Source organism: Eptatretus burgeri, chromosome 8 (assembly GCF_056783735.1).
Source record: "Eptatretus burgeri isolate ZD-2024b chromosome 8, Ebu_testis_v1, whole genome shotgun sequence".
Taxonomy (NCBI): domain Eukaryota; kingdom Metazoa; phylum Chordata; class Myxini; order Myxiniformes; family Myxinidae; genus Eptatretus; species Eptatretus burgeri.
The window spans coordinates 50,148,696-50,167,156 of record NC_140968.1 but is presented as its reverse complement, the minus strand read 5'-3'; the positions used below and the strand labels follow the sequence as shown (position 1 = coordinate 50,167,156).

Sequence of the window (18,461 nt, the reverse complement as noted above, 5' to 3'; positions counted from 1 at the left end):
CCACACCCTCCCCCTCACACTTGCCTACTACTGCCAACATGAACAAACTACTACTAATACCAATACCGATACTGATACTGTTACTGCTGACATGGACATCGACTCAAAAAGGACTCGAAAACACTGTTGGGTTCCCCTTTTATGAGCAGCATTTTTTTTACCAATTCCCAAAACCGCTGGGAACACGTCTTTATATGGCAGTTGTAAGCTAGAAACACGTTCATTTTTTTTTTTGCCGACCGGAAGACGTCATTGGAATACGTCTACATACGTCGATGTGTGTTGGGACTACGTAAAGAATTGGTTCAAAGCACGTCAAACATAAGTTAGAAATAAGTTTTGCGTAAAAAAAAGACATTACCGCGACGTGTTTCGACTTATGAGTAGCTTATAAGTAGCGTTTGTGGACGTGTGTAAGCGTCCACATATCGTGTGTAAAACTTATCCCCATAGCATGCGGAACGTGTGTCATACGCCGAGTACGTCCAAAAATTTTGAACATGTTTAAAATTTCTTGACGTACTCTACTTACTACGACGTACGATAGCGTACTTTAGCGTTGTACTCACATATACCAAACTTACTCATACCGTATTTGACGTGCCCCAACGTTTTAGACACATATTTTTCTTTGGTCGGCATACGCTGGCAAGATCGCTAAGGTGTGACCGCGATGTTGTCACTTCCATTTCTACGGCAGTTATGATTCAAATCGTTGTGCGTCAGCCTTTTAATAGGCTACGTCACGACATCGTCGGCGATGCGTGCAACGCGCTATGCCTAAGTTAGACTATCGTTGGGCATAGGTTGTGTAGGCCGACAACAGGTTCAACATTCGTTGGTATAAGTTATCTACAACACAACGAAACGTTCTGTGTCCGTTACCAATGCGTTATACACAAGACCAAGTCGCTATGAATACGTCCGAATCTTTAAAAAAAAACATCAAAAGTTCAACGTAAGCCAGCGTTTTACATACATTTTAATACGTTGCCATCGCTGGCTAAAACGTCAAGGTGTGACCGGGCCTTAACTAGCGTGAGGAAAATAGGGCAAATTTCCCGGGTACTTCAGCTAGTATAAATATAAATATAATTTCAATTTTTAAAAATCATATATTTTTACGATATTTTTTTTTTCGGATGTTCCATGGAAAAGACAACGGTTGGTGGGGGAATAAATATAAATCCCAGACCAGGAGGATCTAAGAAAACATTGAAGATGGAAAACCATTCAAATGAAGGATGCCATTGTTCACTGTATCATCTGATGTGAAAAACAATAAAGAAGGATTAAAACTTGTTTTTACAATATAGTCTGACATGTTTTTCTTAAAGACACCTGTTGGATCATCAAACAAATGGAAACAATGCTGAGAAAATTACTGTCCAAGTCGTAGATGTGTGCATGCACACCAGTGCATCGTGCTGGATACGATTAAAAAAAAGGTGTCTTCTCAGAGTCAACACGCTCAAAACGGTCAATCAGAGCCATTACCAGCTTAGTTTTCAGTGGGCATCTGATCGTACCGTCTCCCCATCCCCATGAGCACATTAAAGGCTGATTTATGGTCCTTTGAAGGCTGAATATCAGTATCTCGCAGGGAAACTTTGACATACTTGGCACCGAAATCTTTCAATACGAACAGCGGTGTACAACTTTCAATGGAAACAAAATCGGCACGATCGAGAGTAGCGTGCGAATCATCCCTGCTGCTGCACTGAATTGATGCAATAGTTCGGCCAGAATATTCGTCGTCAAGATGTTGCGTGATTAAATCACCAATACAGTCACTCGAATTTATACCGCTGACATACTTCTTAACAACTCATGGCTCGCAGACTTCCTCTCCTGTCGCAGTCACCGTGTGGCCCTAAATGCAGTTCTTTCATCCCCTCTTCCTGTCCAGGCTGGAGTTCCTCAAGGTAGTATTCTGGGCCCTGTTCTTTTTCTGGTTTTCATCAATGATCTCTCCGACTCTCTGGAAAATCCTCTACATCTGTTTGCTGATGACTCCACCCTCTGACCGGCAAGCAGCAGCTTCTTCGCTCACTGCAGATCTGGATAAAATCACAAACTGGTCCAACACGCGATTTTGAAAAAATAGTTTTTTTATGATTTTTCAAAAATTTCAAAGTCCCGTTGCTAGGCAACGGTGGTGTCCATAGCAACGGTTCTCATTTGCACACAACGAAGTCACGGTATGAACCTACCAACCAAGTTTCATCGAAATCGCCAATGTATTAACGGAGCACTGGACCTAACAGACATACATACAGACAGACATAGACGGAAATACTGATAATAAGGATAGAAAAAAAAATCTCAAAAATCTTTGACGAGTGACTACCCAACAAACAGACAAACAAACCGGACGATTACAATATCCCGCTCCCTCCCTCCAGGGGACCGGATAATAAAATAAAAATCAGTGACACTTGGCGACATGGAACAGCACTCGGGAGAGCGCATACCTCTGCCAGACTGAACAGTTTACCTTTTGTATCACACTGATAGATCGGATCTGAACCAAATTCAAATTGTTCTCGTCACCAATCAATCATCCACCTAGTTTTGTCATAACTGATCCACAACTTTTTTTATACATCATGCTATAGTTTTTAACTCCATCTCTCAATTGTGAAGAATTATATATATATATATATATATATATATATATATATATATATATATATATATATATATATATATATATATATATATATATATATATATATATATATATATTGTTGTGGTTACCAAATTCGCAAACCACCATTCAGGTCCCTTAGGTGAGGTATCTCGGTAAGTACATGTGTAGTTAGGTCCAAACCCGTTGTCTAGTGGGAATACATGTCATTTATGCGTGCTGCGACTCTTCAGGATAGCCGTTTTTCTTTTACTATCTTTATTTTGGACCAACCGCCATGATTACAACCACAACCACCGCTTCACCACAACCGCCACGACCTTCACGTCACACCTCGCAACCGTAGCATCGCCACCGTTCTTGCCCCGCTGTGGGTACCGGTGTTGGACTCGTGCAGGGCGTGCGTCGAACAGCGTGTACAAAATCACGGATTTTGTGCTTCAAAAACGGATCAAAAACGACACACGCCCACTTTTTGCCGTCCAATCGGTGAGCGAGGGGCGATTTGGCCCCGCCTCCAGGACGATCGATATATGCAAATTTGTGGATCAAAAAGCCTTCACGCCCACTTTTTCTCAGGCCAATGGGGAGCGAGGTGAAAGGTCAAAGGGAGGGGGTCAAAGGCGAAGCTACGGGGGGATAAAAGGACCGTGTTCGTCAGTCAGAGGAGAAGAGAGTCCAGAGTCGAGAGTCGGAGAGTCCAGAGGCGGAGAGTAGGAGAGTCGGAAGCAGAGGGTCAAGACTTCGCGGGCGGTGGAGCTGCTCGTCGTGTGTGTTGGAGTCGGAACGGAGGGGAAGGAGTTGTGGAAAGGCGGCGACACCAGACGAGGGGGTGCTCGCGTCGTGCAGGGAGCTGCACCCGAGGGAGGCCGACAGCGCGACCTGGCCGAGGTGGAGACGCTCGTCGCGGGATAATAAAGATCCTCTATACCCCGAGCATCAGCAACCCCCTCCTGTTTCCCCCCGCGCTGAGATAGTGCGACCAAGGGGGCCCCTTTCCCACCCCCTACCAGACACCGTCCGCGAGGCCCGCGGAGTTGAGGCGCCATCGCCGCTCCGCGTCTCATCACCAGACGGGTAGGCCCGACCCGGTCTCGGCCTCAGGCCCGCCTCATCCTTGAGGGTATTCTTTCCTTGGTTTTGGGTATGTGTTGTCGGCGCCGTCTGTGAAGTAGAATTGTATAAGTGTTGCCGTGTGCTCGGTAGTCGGTATTAGCTCTGCATTGTGTTTTCGCTTTTACATTTGCTTTTTGTGTAAATTACATTGTGTCTTTTCTGTGTGCATTTGGTGGAATTGTATATGTGTGCTTCCGTGTGCCGCGAATAAATGTGCTTTGTGTTGAACTGTTTCCCGCTTCGCTTCGTCATTTCTCCCATTGAATCCTCATCTTGCTTCACGTAAAGGGTTGGTAGTGGGCTGAATACGCCCGATAATTAATCGAACCGTCGAGGTCGACGATAACACCGCTCGGTTATTCTGATAGTACGGAACGGGTCGCTTAAGTGGCCCGTGTCCGAAGTCGACCTGCGGCGAGGTGCGATCGCCCGGTCTACCCTCCGCGTGGGTACTTAGGTTGGTCGAATTTGGCGAGCAACCCTATCCCACGCGGGGGCTGATTGGCTCGATCGCGGTGAGACCGAAAGGTCCACCCGTGACTGGTTCCCGGCGTTAGTCCGAGAGGGTCACGACTGGATTGTCCGTCCGGTGGGCGACGTGCCGCGATTCGAGTTACGTGGCCGTCAGCACGCCGGCGGGCGCGAATACCGCAACAATATATATATACATATATATATACATATACATATACATATATATATATATATATATATATATATATATATATATATATATATATATATACATACATACATATTGAATCCGGATTCAGATGGTCACCAAAATTTAATTGATTCACCCTTGTCAAACACCAACCATCCATAACCTTTTGAGATATTGCGCTATTTCTTGTTTTGGGCTTCATCTCCCAATGGTGAAACAAAAAAAAAACAAAATTCTACTGTCCGGATCACCAAAATTATACATTGCTGTCCTTGGCCGGTCAACTACATACACAAAAACAACAAATGAATAAAAATTCAGAACGATTGCTTGAAAAGTGTTGCCAAAAACTGAGACACTGACACAAACATTGTGCGTGTGCGTGTGCGTGTGCGTGTGCGTGTGCGTGTGCATGTGCGCGTGCGCGTGCGCGTGCGCGTGTATATTGTTGCGGTTCTCAGAACCGCATGCATACAACAGATAGGGTCCCAAGACAGTTATCCCATTATTGAACATGTAGATTGTCCCCTGCCCTTTGTCTAGCGGGACAACAGGGAGTGCGTTGTGATGGTCTAATAGTTAGGGTTAATAAATCATTTTCCCTTTCATTTCATTCCCACTCTTCTCTTCTTTTCTTTCCTGGGATAAATCAGTCATGAACACTTCAGCAGTAAGGTGGGTGGGCTGCACCAACGTCCACCCAAAACCCGACATGTGCGGCGAGTCACGTACGCTTTAGCAGTAAGGTGGGTGGGCTGCACCAACGTCCACCCAAAACCCGACATGTGCGGCGAGTCACATACGCTTTAGCAGTAAGGTGGGTGGGCTGCACCAACGTCTACCCGAAACCCGACATGTGCGGCGAGTCACATACGCTTTCGCAGTAAGGTGGGTGGGCTGCACCAACGTCTACCCGAAACCCGACATGTGCGGCGAGTCACGTACGCTTTAGCAGTAAGGTGGGTGGGCTGCACCAACGTCTACCCGAAACCCGACATGTGCGGCGAGTCACGTACGCTTTAGCAGTAAGGTGGGTGGGCTGCACAAACGTCTACCCGAAACCCGACATGTGCGGCGAGTCAGGTACACTTTAGCAGTAAGGTGGGTGGGCTGCACAAACGTCTACCCGAAACACGGCCCAAGCTGGCGGACCACGTGAGGAGTCAGGGCCAATCAAAGCGCCCGATGACGTCGAATTCGGCATGATCCCCTCCCCCGAGCTTCAGGCTCCATAAAAGATGGAGAATCTCCTCAGTCTTGTGTGTGTGATTCGGAGTGGTGTTTTCACACGGTGTGTTCCTGCTTCTTGACTCCGCCCACGTCTCGCCTTGATGAACCGCCTCCTGTTTCTCGTCTCCAACCGCTACTCCACCCTCGCAGTCTGGACTCCGCCGTTCTCCACCAAAGCTCCTGGTTCAGAACAGAGGCTCCACACGTGAGACTTGGGCCAGAGACAACGCAACTGTCGGGTACCGCACCATGGAGCATCCCCTCCCCCAAAAAACCCAGGTACCGAGAGCATAACCTCAACCCCCTCCCTCCCTGGCTGCAAAAGTCCCTTCCCATTGGGGTCTCTTTTTCTCTGTGTGTCTGAGTGTGCTGGCACCTGTCTGTTAAGCAAGTCTGTAGAATTGCATTATTGTTGTAACTATTATTAATCTCGTGTCAAGTCTGCACTGTGTCTGCTTTCGAAAGTTGCTTGCATTATTGTCGCACCACACCTCTCTCCTCTTTTGCTGCGTTACATACCCAATAAATCTGTCATACCACATACTTTTCCTCGCTTGCTTGTTAATAATTATCATAAGTAATGTTCCCAGCTCGCCGTTGTCTTTTCTCTCATTGGTCCAGCATGGTTCGAATCGAAGTTTAGCCAGGTCTTTATTCCTAACGATCTGTTCCTTCCAGTCGGTACGTCCTTGGCAGTGTCGCTCGGCTGCATCCGATCCGGAGAAGTGATCCGATCCGAAAAAACAACAACAAAAAATAGTCACTTAATCGGGGCATACGCACACCGCCTTCAGTCAAGCTGTGGATGACTTCTGTTGGCATTCATGATCAGATTTCTCTGAACATCCTTATCCTGCACTGCTTCCCGAAGTTCTGACAGACCTCCCCAAAGCCTATACACTGTGCATGCCGATAGACATCGAAGCCGATGCACCAGGAAAAATAAATAAATAAAAATATTTTTTAAAAGCACAGAACTATTGGAAAACGTCCAAAAATGAAAATATAAATAAGTGAAAATAAATAAATGAAAAAAAACGCAAGTGAACGACCCGAGACAATGGGAAAGCACGGTAATTTAGTGTGCTGACGTACAATGAAGCTGATACAATTGGGGGGGCACAGAACCATCAAAAAGCGTCCGTGAATGAAAAAAAAAATAAAAAATAAATAAATGCAGGTGAGCGATCCGAGAATGGGGAAGCACGGTTCATTATTGCTTACAATGTGTAGGCATACCCCACTAATACATATTATATATTCCGATTCTCATGTGCCGCACTCTGTTGTAGAGCATCAGTGCTGCCGAAGAAGTTTCTTGCCAAGAGTGAAATGGTGATTTTGCCATTACCTTCCCAGCAGTAGTTGCAGCAGGAATTTTGGTTTGATGCCGGCAATTGCTTGCCTACTCTTTGCCGAGTATGCGAGCTATCGCTGGCACCATACCCAACCAAATTCCTGCCATCATTACCGGGATCTATAACATCCATCAAGTAATGCTAGAGTATGGGATGCCCAGTTTAACGATCCGAGGGACAGCACACACATTGATAATTCGCCCCGCCTGTGAAACACCAAGATAACAGTTTATAGTTGGGCTGAGATTCAAACCCAGGCTAGACAGGTTAGATGAGAGCGTGTGCACCACTAGGCCATCCTGCGCGCATGCACACACATGCACGCACACACCCTCAACGACAAATTATTTTCCAACTTGTGTGGTCAGCCGAGGAAAGTCCGTCTCATCATACTAGCCAACTGGTCACGCCCAATTCAGCACAACTTGGCAATTTGTCCAGGATGCCAATGATAACTCACTTGCTCTTCTAGAAAGGCACCGGGAGACCGAACATCCACAAACAACTGCAAGCAGATGGGATACCGAGCTTGTCAACCATCCGAGGGACAGCGCAACTTGTGATGCAACACTTTGCCTGTGAAAGACTAGAGTTTATAACTGGGAATCCAAACCACTCAACTCAAAGGTGGAAGCACACCTTCGTACCATCCTGTCAGATATACATGACAATTTATCATCATCTAAGCAGGGAAGGTAGGACACAGTTACCACGTGGAAAACAAACTCGCTGACCCACAATCAGTGTATTCAAGATGCAACCTTTGGACTCCGAAAGCTTTAATGAATCAAAACAATCTGAAACCAACAATTCAGATACCTGAAAAAAAAAAAAAATTCTGCAAAACGAAAAACCCCAATCACCTTTTTTCCCCCAATTACCTGACACGTTACACACCTTTGTACAAACTGGTGACCGCCGATGCTGCCGTCTGGAAAGGGATCCACAGGGACATTCCTTGCTGCTGCTGACAAACGCGATCTGTATATATAGAACACGAGTTAGAAAAAGAACAGAAAGATGGAGACACGAGCACTCATAGTAATGACGGGGACACGAGCTCTCCGATGATCAGATTAGAGACACACCTGCGAGCTCTCGGTCCAGGGTCACAAATACGAACCAATGTTTCTCCGGGCACAAAGAGCAGTATTAAAACAACAACAACAAAGAACAGCATATCAAAAGGATAATGATTACAGTTACAATTTTACAATTTGGAGACTCACAACTGGGTAAAACTGCCCCTCAAGGAGTTCGCTACAACCTCCCGACCCCCTCCCCCCCCCCCAACACCCCCAACTTTCCCCGGGCATCAACGAGCTCGCTGGATATTCCTTTCGATACAACAGCTGCAAGAACATGTGCAACATGTCGGATCTCTGGTTTTAGCCGAACAGATTACAAAACACAGAGTGTGTGCAGTGTGCACCCCCACGCAGGGAATCCATGAACCGGTTTGGGGGAGGAGGGGGGGACCTCGGGTAAAACGCACATGTTGATGCTCGCACAAGGACGTCATGGGACGCTTTGGGATCGCGGACACAGCCGATGGTCAAGAGTAAACGGTTCGCATGAGGCAGGCGCACACACACACACACGCACACGCACACACGTGCACACACGCACGCGCACACGTGCACGCACGCACGTGCACACACGCACGCGCACACGTGCACGCACGCACGCGCACGCGCACACACGTGCACGCACGCACACGCACACACACACACACGCACGCGCACACACGCACACACACGCACACACGCACGCGCACACACACACACACCCACACACACACCCACACACACACACCCACACACACACACACACACACACACACACACACACGCACACACACGAACGAGAGGAAGGCGGCGGCGAGGCGGCAATAACATGGAAGCCTTGCCCCATCTCACGGCCATGTTAGCAGCAGCTTCGCCATTTTGCTCCGATGTTCTCATAGGTTCCCGCATGGGGACCCGACAAGGCCGCAGCGAGCGGCGCGTTCGGCCTATCAGCGACGGTACCTTTGTAGAGCTGGGCCACGGCCGTGGCCGAATTCTGGAAGGCGAGCCAGAGTCTCTGCGCCGTCTGTTCCCGATCGGCGGCGATGCGATCCTCCTCATCGTCGACATGTCGCTCGGCGTCGCGCAGACACTCTCGCTCCCAGCTCGTAAACCAATGCTCCGGACAATGCTCCTGGATCTCACGCTCCGGCGTCTCTTTCCTGTCATCCATCGGTGGGGACGCGATGGAGGACGAGGTGATGGAAGAGGGGGAGGAGAAGAAGAAGAAGAAGAAGAAGAAGAAGAAGAAGAAGAAGAAGAAGAAGAAGAAGAAGAAGAAGAAGAAGAAGAAGAATGCGGAGGAAAGGAGGCAAAGAAAAATCTCTTCCTTGCCTCGGCCGCGGCTCCCTCGTCCGTCTCGAGGCCGATGTTTCGAGGGCCGACGTTTTTCGACCCACGTCGGCTCTATGTGGATGCGCGGCCCTGTCCCCTGGGCGACGCCTGCTTTCGATTTTTCAGGAAACGCAAGACCGAGTCATCCGCGTCAACAACGGACGCGGCACTGACGAGGCCGTAATGGACTCCGTCTCACGATATATCCGCGCAATGCACGCCGGGAATTCTACCCCCTGACGTCATCACTTTATTTATATTTCGTTGCCGACCTGATTGTGGCAAATTATATATATAACCCAATGTTCGTTGGGGAATGAAGACCAACAAACAACGATCTCTCTCTCACACAATAATTATTATTATTATTATTAATAATAAGGTCCGTGATTATAACGCCAATGAGTCGTGAGTTGTTGTTGAGTGAATCGCTGTGTCTCATTTAAAGCTCTGTCCAAATGGATACGTCAGCGTCGCGGAAAAACAAACAAACTTGGATGCTGCACATAACATCAAATAAAGTCCACAGAATTCAACAAGCAATCAACGTTTGTTAATTTTGAATTCTCTGATAAAATATGACGCGTCGAGATCCTACATTGCTGGACCAAATGTTGTTGATGATTGGGCGGCGGTTTACAGCACCGCCGTCTCCGGGGTTAAAACGCCGCCTCGTTCGGCACAGGTCTCGGGTCACGTGCCTCAGATCACGATACCAACGCACCCCTGGGCCGTACCAGTTGGGGAAATAGATCCCGGCTACAGACTGGGTTTGTCAGAGACCGAGCGAAGTCTGCCAGTCCGTAACCATTTTGGTTTTAAATACAGATCGAGCGGATTGTTCCTCGGCACGGCACGAATACATTCAAAGCGGCAAATCTCGTGTAACTCAGCCAGATTTATTGGGGACACGTCGGCGAAACACGACACAAGCAAAGCATTCACAACAATGTTATAAGTAATCTATAACCCACTCTTAACTAGGGATCTACGGACACGGGTTCCGAAGGGGGCCCTAGCGAAATAAACCTTAGGCCTGAACAACATGCAGACAAGACACGGAGTACTTGGGGGTGCATCATGGATGAGAGGAAATGTTTGTGAGACACGAATGCGGCTCGTGACAAGCCATTGTCGTCGGATTCAAGCACCCAGCTCAAGCACGCAGTGTGGCAAGATGGCGCTCGTACTCCTATCGGCACCGCTCGCGCATGCTGCGTGGAAAGATGGCGGCGACAACATCCCTTTTGTCGGCACCACTCACGCACCAGCTTCGGCACGTCCAGCCCCTGTAAGGTCGATGGCACAGGATAGGAAGATATATGGTGTGTTCCAGTATGCGAATCCAAGCCAAGGAGGAACAGCTCGTCGAGTCACTCCTCATGAAGCAGATCCCAGACTCTCACAGCAGCCAGTTCCTCTCGCCTTTCGGGGCGGGCTTGTTGGGACCGCCTCCGGGGACCCCGTGATTGGTCCATCGCTTGAAACTGCAGCAGCCCTCCGCCAATGGGCTGCCGACACGCCTCGCTGACTAACTGTCAGGGCACTGGTTAGGAGGGGGGTAGGAAGAATAAAACGGCGCCTCTCGGTACACCACCACCGTATGAACACTGGACAACCTGCTACACCTCCCGACACACATGTAACATCTAATTACCGAACAACCTGGCTAAACATGCATTTAAGGGGGGATCTGGGATAATCCTATATTTAACAACCCACTAAGGGCACATTTCCCCAACAATATTACCCGGAATTGTGTGTGTGATTGGATCCCCGAGAGCTTTTTCACTTGGTCACCACTCAACGAACTACTCGGTCACCACTAAACAAACTACTCGGTCACCACTCAACGAACTACAAGAGGTTTGGGATCGGGCCCTCCCTCTCCCTCTCCCTCTCTCTCCCTCTCTCTCTCCCTCTCTCTCTCTCCCTCTCTCTCTCCCTCTCTCTCTTTCTCTCTTTCTCTCTTTCTCTCTCTCTCTTCTCTCTCTCTCTTCTCTCTCTCTCTTCTCTCTCTCCTCTCTCTCTCTCCTGCCTTTCTCTCCCTCTCTATCTCCCGTCTATCTCCCGTCTCTCTCTCTCACTCACACTCTCTCACTCTCTCACTCTCTCTCTCTCTCTCTCTCTCTCTCTCTCTCTCTCTCTCTCTCTCTCTCTCTCTCTCTCTCTCTCTCTCTCTCTCTCTCTCTCTCTCTCTCTCTCTCTCTCTCTCTCTCTCTCTCTCTCTCTCTCTCTCTCTCTCTCTCTCTCTCTCTCTCTCTCTCTCTCTCTCTCTCTCTCGCTCTCTCCCGCCTTTCTCTCTCTCCCTCTCTCCCGCCTTTCTCTCTCTCCCTCTCTCCCGCCTTTCTCTCTCTCCCTCTCTCCCGCCTTTCTCTCTCTCCTCTCTCACTCCTCTCTCTCTCTTCCCTTCCTCCCCTTCCCTCTCCCTCCCTCCCTCCCCCTCCCTCTCCCTCCCTCCCTCCCCCTCCCTCTCCCCCTCCCTCTCCCTCCATTCCTCCCCTCCCTCCCTCTCTTTCTCTCTCTTTCCCCTCTCTCTCTCTCCCTCTCTCTCTCTCCTCTCTCACTCCTCTCTCTTCCCTTCCTCCCCTCCCTCTCCCTCCCTCCCTCCCCCTCCCTCTCCCTCCCTCCCTCCCCTCCCTCTCCCCCCTCCCTCTCCCTCCATTCCTCCCCTCCCTCCCTCTCTTTCTCTCTCTTTCCCTCTCTCTCTCCCCTCTCTCTCCCTCTCTCTCCCCCTCTCTCTCATTCTCTCTCTTTCCTCTCTCTCTCTCTCTCTCTCTCTCTCTCTCTCTCTCTCTCTCTCTCTCTCTCTCTCTCTCTCTCTCTCTCTCTCTCTCTCTCTCTCTCTCTCTCTCTCTCTCTCTCCCTCTCTCCCGCCTTTCTCTCTCTCCAATCTCACTCCTCTCTCTCTTCCCTCCTCCCCCTCCCTCTCCCTCCATTCCTCCCTCTCCCTCCCTCTCTTTCTCTCTCTTTCCCCTCTCTCTTTCCCCTCTCTCTCCCCTCCCTCTCTCCCCCTCTCTCTCTTTCTCTCTCTTTCCCCTCTCTCTCCCCTCTCTCTATCCCTCCCTCTCTCTCTCCCTCCTCCTTGTCTATCTGAAGTTATTCAAAGAAAGGAGTCACTTAGACGTTAGAAACAATTTCTTCAGCAATGGTGTGGTCGATGATGTAAAGTTGTAACGTCTAGGATATATAAAGAGGCAATGTTGGAAGAGAACGATCGTTTTTATTCAGGCAGCCAAATAATAATGGCGTCATGCTCCTGCGACCGCATACCCATAATGCCCCGCGCCCAGGAACTTCCACTTCATATGCAAAAGCAAACAGCAACCCTTGTAATACCGTTACATCTCTGTAACGTGTCATTAGATCATTGTAACACTAATACAGTAATCCAAATCTGTTAACACCACATAACCAAAGTGTTTCAATGCAAACATCAGATTAACTTATTCATGGAGGTTGTGGAGAGATTCACTTACCTTGGCAGTGATATTCATGTCTCTGCTGGCTGTGAGTCAGAGGTCAACAGACATCTGGGTCAGACCTGGGAAGTCATGGATTCACTGGATCATGGGGTGTGGCTTTGCCGGTGCCTGTGTGGGAGGACGAAAGTCCGAGTCTTCAGGTCCTTGGTACTTCCAGTCTTGCTCTATGGATGTGAGACTTGGACTCTGACCAAGGATCTGAGACGGAGACTTCATTCCTTTAGTGCCAGGTCTCTTCGGAGAATCCTTGGCTATCGCTGGTCAGACTTTGTGTCCAACGAGCGGTTGCTGAGAGAGACTCGGATGAGATTTGTTACCTGCATGGTCCGTGAGCGTCAGTTGCGGCTGTATGGACATGTGGCTCGTTTTCCTGATGCTGATCCTGCTCACCAGATTCTCTCAGCGAGGGAGTCTCGTGAGTGGAGGAGGCCAGTGGGCCGACCACGTGCCTCGTGGTTGCAGCAGGTTGACCATCATCTCAAGGAGATGGGGATGGGCCAGGCCTGATCAGATGAACAAAGCTCAGATCTGACCTGATCAGATGAACAAAGCGTTGAGAGATCAAGACGGCATGGTGTTTCCACAGCTCAGCAACACCTCGTGTGGACAGTTAGGTTCTGTCAAGTCGGCAACATGTAACTAGAATTGGCAGAGCACTGGGGGACTTTGACGAACTATCTCTGCTCTGATAGCATGAGTGATGTCACAGTCATGGTTCACAGGTTCAACACCAGACCTTTCAGATGGTTCACTGTTCCCGCTTACTGTGGGTTCAAAAATCTTGTTTTGGCTCGTCGATTGATGGGGCACCTCAACACACTCTGGGAGCTCCTGAATATGAATTCGGTTGCGTCGGAGTGTTTGACCATTTGGTGATTCAAGCAAATATGTCCGTGGCTTTTCCCACGTGGAGATAATCATGGTTGGCTCCCAACAATGAATGATGTGGTTGTGAACGCGACCTCATTGTCCAGGGTACAGGCAGGACATTTTGTGTGCCCGTGCATGCCTATCGTGGTAGAGTTTTTGTGAGTAGAGGCACTTCTCGAGATCCTCGTGGACGAGGTTGTCATCGTCATACGTGATGGCGATTCTGGCTGGTACATGCGATTTGACTTTTCTGTCAATTGACGGTTGAGCAGGACTTGCCAAGTTGTAGCCCACTGGGGTGGAACGCCAAGCTCGCAGTGCAAAATGAAAATCGTTTCCTGCACTTTTTAATTTGTGAAGGATGGATTTCACCGTCTCCACTAGGCCCTCAATGAATCCATTACATTTTGGATCAATGAAGATAGCCCATTGTACACCGCTCCATCTCAATTCCATATCAAGGTGATATATGACGTCATCGCTGGGCACCCAACGAAGGGAGTACTCAGTTTTTACTCTGTTCGTTTGTTACCACCACCACCGAAGGTGAAGGAGGTTATGTTTTCACCCCCATTTTGTCTGCTTGTCTGTTTGTTTGTTGTGGACGGATCCGGATGAAATTTTATGGACAGTTTTGGTGTGTGACAAGGACGAACTAATTAGATTTTTGTGAAGATCCGGATCCGACGACTAGATTTTTTAAGTGATTCTTCACCATTGAGAGATAGGGCCAAAATGATATATAGCACGATATCTCAAAAAATTGTGGATGGATTCGGACAAAACTTGACGGACAGGTTGGGTGTTTGGCAAGGACAAAATGGTTTGATTTTGGTGAAGATCCGAATCCGGATCTGGATACTATAATTATTTAATTTTCAAAGTGATTCTTCACCATTGAGAGAAAGGGCCAAAAACGGTATAGTATTGTTTAGCATGATATTTCAATAATGTATTGGGCACGATATGTTCTCGTGGATCAGGCATTACGTGCTGGAGGTATGCGCTCTAACGAGCGCTCTTCCCGTTTTCTTTCTATTTTTTTGGTCGCCAAAATAGGTGACCCTTATTGTCAGTAATTCTGTCTGTTTGTTTGGATGTTAATTTGGATGTTTGTTCGTTTGTCATCAGCATAATTGGTAGTAAACGTGGGCGGATTTTGACCAAACTCGGGTGGTAGGTACATCTTATGACTGAGTGTTTAGGAAATTGTGATGGTTGCTAGGGACGCTTTGGTTCCCCAGCAACAACCGAAAAACCTTCAAAATCGGTACCGTTCACACGAAATCAATTCCGAAAGCCATTATATCCCACTTAGGGTTATGAAATTTGGCATGAATGATCTACAGGTGATGCTCTATCAAATATATTCCGGTTTTTGTGATATATATGGAATACTTTACCCACAGAGCCCCCTACAATTAGGGTATGCGCGAAAATTGGCAAAAATTCAAGGCCCCCTAGCGACCAGGTGAGTGCATCGATACGAATGAAACTTTGCAGGTTCATGGTACTCAATGAGTACTACAATTTTGCCTCAGGACATATTGACCGATTTCGCTTAGGTCAGGGGTCAAAGGTCTATTAGTGAAAAAATCGATAATATGCGAGAGCTGGAGGTGCCTTCGCGCCAAATGCTACTCCTCCTAGGGTTATGGTCGGATGGTCATGAAAATTCACACTAATCGTCTGGAATACATTGTGCACAAACGATCGAGCCGGATTTTCGATGTAGATCTTTGTTCACCCACAGCACCCCCTCGAACTTTGGGGATATCCGATTTCAAACGGCATTTTCAGTACTTTTCATTCAAATGGATACCGAGTAGTTATCAGTAGATGGAACTGGATGAGATTTGATATGCATAATCTTAAGGTGATTCCCTATCCGCTATATGACATCCATTTTGCTCTATATCTTATAGTTTCCATGCTCGGCGACCCATCGCCGCCTACTGGCTTGTCTTTCTTTCTTGTTTGTTTGTTTGTCGGTGCGATATCTCAGTCATCCATTGATCTAGTATGATGAAATTTGGGGACAAAATTGAAGATTTGCTTTCGTAAAAACTGTATTTTTTATTTTTGGATTAGTCACTTAATTGGTGAATACTTAATTACTATCGATTTTTTTTTTTTTATTATTTCTCATCCTGGCAATATCTCCGGCACCCTTTGAGTGAGGAAGCTGATATTTGGACACGATAGTGAACAAGTGATTTGGCTCTAAAGGGTATTTTTGATTTTTGATTAATCAATTAATTATTTAATTTTTCGATTAATTTCTAAATTTTCAAAAAATTACAGATTCGGATGAAACAGTGGTGGTTTAGGGATGCTATTAGCCAATTTATTAAGAAATTAATTCTTTTACGATTATTAAGTATTTATTTTAATTCTGCAATTGATCAATCAATTATTATACACCAATCCCTCCCAATTCCGACTGCATGCGCTGCTAGGCGGCATCGCCGGGCGCCAGTCTTTTTGGGGGATTTTTTTTTTTCTCACATTTGCTTTTGGGATTTGGAGAGTGCAGTTAAGAGTTGTCAACGTTGGATTCCCATGTCGACTAGAAACCCTCTCTCTACTCCATAATTTAAGGTGGGAATAGTTTGGGCCATGAAAGAAGTAGTAATAGTCACACAAGTTGGGGTAGTTGTGGTGGTAGTTGAGTCACACAATTGGTGGAATGTCTGGGAAGAGTCAAGCATTTGTTGGTTTCACAAGATCATATTGCTATTACTCCCACATTGAGTAAGTGTTAAAATGACTCAGCATTCCAGAAATACCACAACCAAGTAAATAAGATTAGTGTGGGATATCTTAAAAGAAAATGGATATGAAAGGATCTGACTCCCAGGCTGTGGAAACCATGGGTGACAGAGGCTAAGGAGGTACTGGACATCATCGTAATGTGCCTACATATTTTCCTGCACAGATTGACGTGGCATGTAAATCATGACACACGAATCATAGCAAAGTGATTAAATTAATAGATGGTATTGCAATTAATGAATGAGAAATCTTGAGGAGTCAACTGCACCACATATGAGTGCTGCTGTAAGTCATATGACAGGGGGAGTGGGGGGTGCGGAGGGAGGGGAATGGATTTAAAACAGATTCAAACATCCCTGGATGGGCACAGTGAGTGTGTGTGGATAGGCGGCAGGTGCTCAATAAAAGGCGGCGGCATGATTCGCGGCGGTTCTTGATAAATGGATTGGGGTTGTTTTAGAAGGGAGGCTGAGGACGTGGTTAGAGGGTTGGGACAGTAAGGGATGGTTAATGTAAGGGAAAGGTTGAAGGTGTTTAATAGGAATGCCAGGAGCTTAAATGGGAAGATGGAAAAACTGGAAACTAGGGTGAATGGCGAGGGTACAACATAGTTGCTGTTAATGAGACATGGTTTAATGAGCAATCCAACTGGATGGTGGGAATTCAAGACTCCAAGGTTTATAGGTGTGTAAAGAAACAGAAAAAGGGAGGAGGTGTGGCCATCTGGGTGAAACACTATTGTATAAAAAGAAAGGCATGACAATAAGGAGGGAATTAATGTAGAGTATCCTGTGTGGATAGAGATTAGGGATTGTCGGAATAACAAGATACTTGGAGGATGCTTTCACAGTGTTCCTGGTATGAGGGGAAAGGGAACGAAAAATGGATATGTGAAGAATTCAGAAAGTCATGTAATAAGGTAAGAGTATTGCTTACGGGGGGGGGGGGGGGATCTAATTTGGCAGGTGTAGATTGGGTCCAGGAAAAGGGGAAATGAAGAGCGTATGAGGATTTTCTCTCTCTAGTCCAAGATTGCTTTTTAACCCAGTTTGTAGAGAAGCCCATGAGGGGTTGTGCAGTGTTTGACCTATTTTAAAGTAAAGATCCTTATGAGGTGTAGGTGGTAGAACATCTGGGGACAATCGAGCACAACTTAGTAAGCACAACTCTATTGTTGACATGTAAAGTGTGGGATCGTGATGTGTGGCTTTTGGATTTTAGGAGGGCAAACTTTGAGGGTATGAGAAGTGATTTGGTAGCTTTATATTCGGTAAAGTTAATGAGTTAAGAGAAGTATGGGCCCATTAAGGAATAACACAGGAGAATTGGTGGATGATGAGGGTGAGATTGCAGGCTTATGAAATAGTTTTTTTGTTTCGACATTAACACAGGAACAGTCAGGTGACCTTCCAATAGCTGAGAGTATCTATCTCGGGGGTCAGCAAGAGCTTTTTGATGAGATTCAAGTAAGAGTGGAGGAAGCAAATAAATATCTCGAAAAATTAACGGATTATATAAATCTCCAGGGTGCCGGATCATATGCATCCAATAGTATTGAGAGAGGTGGCACAGCAGACAAGCGTGGTGTTAGCGGATATCTTTAACAGCTCACGAGTCAGGACAGGTACAAGAGGATTGGATAGTATTAAACGTAACACCAAATTTGAAGAAAAAGGTTCTAGGGAAGAATTTGGGAACTATAGACCTGTGAACTTGATTTAAGTTGTGAGACGGTGTTGGAGACGTAAATTAAGGAAGGACGGTGAGCCATTTAAATAGTTTCAAACTACTTAAAGGTAGTCAGCACTGATTTGCCAAAGGGAGGTCATGTGTAATAAATGTATTGGAGTAATATGAAGTAGTTTTTGATTGGGTGGATGAGGGAAGTGCAGTAGATGGAGTATATCTAGA

General features: G+C 47.0%; 1 protein-coding gene across 4 annotated transcripts in view; it reads right to left on the bottom strand.

Annotated features, from left to right (window-relative positions):
- HAPSTR1 (HUWE1 associated protein modifying stress responses) overlaps window positions 1-9,649 on the bottom strand; it is a 74,962-nt gene extending 65,313 nt beyond the window's left edge. For 2 of the 4 annotated variants that reach the window (XM_085891991.1, XM_085891992.1), the window contains exons 1-3: window positions 9,421-9,649; window positions 9,049-9,248; window positions 7,900-7,999 (exon numbers count right to left, since the gene is read on the bottom strand). In XM_085891991.1, the coding sequence (XP_085748117.1) occupies window positions 7,900-7,999; window positions 9,049-9,156 (208 nt within the window). In that variant the 5' untranslated portion in view covers window positions 9,157-9,248; window positions 9,421-9,649. Of the gene's footprint in view, window positions 1-7,899; window positions 8,000-9,048 lie in introns of all 4 variants that reach the window. The other 2 variants (XM_085891989.1, XM_085891990.1) reach the window with 2 other exon arrangements.
- Window positions 9,650-18,461: the final 8,812 nt, after the last annotated feature.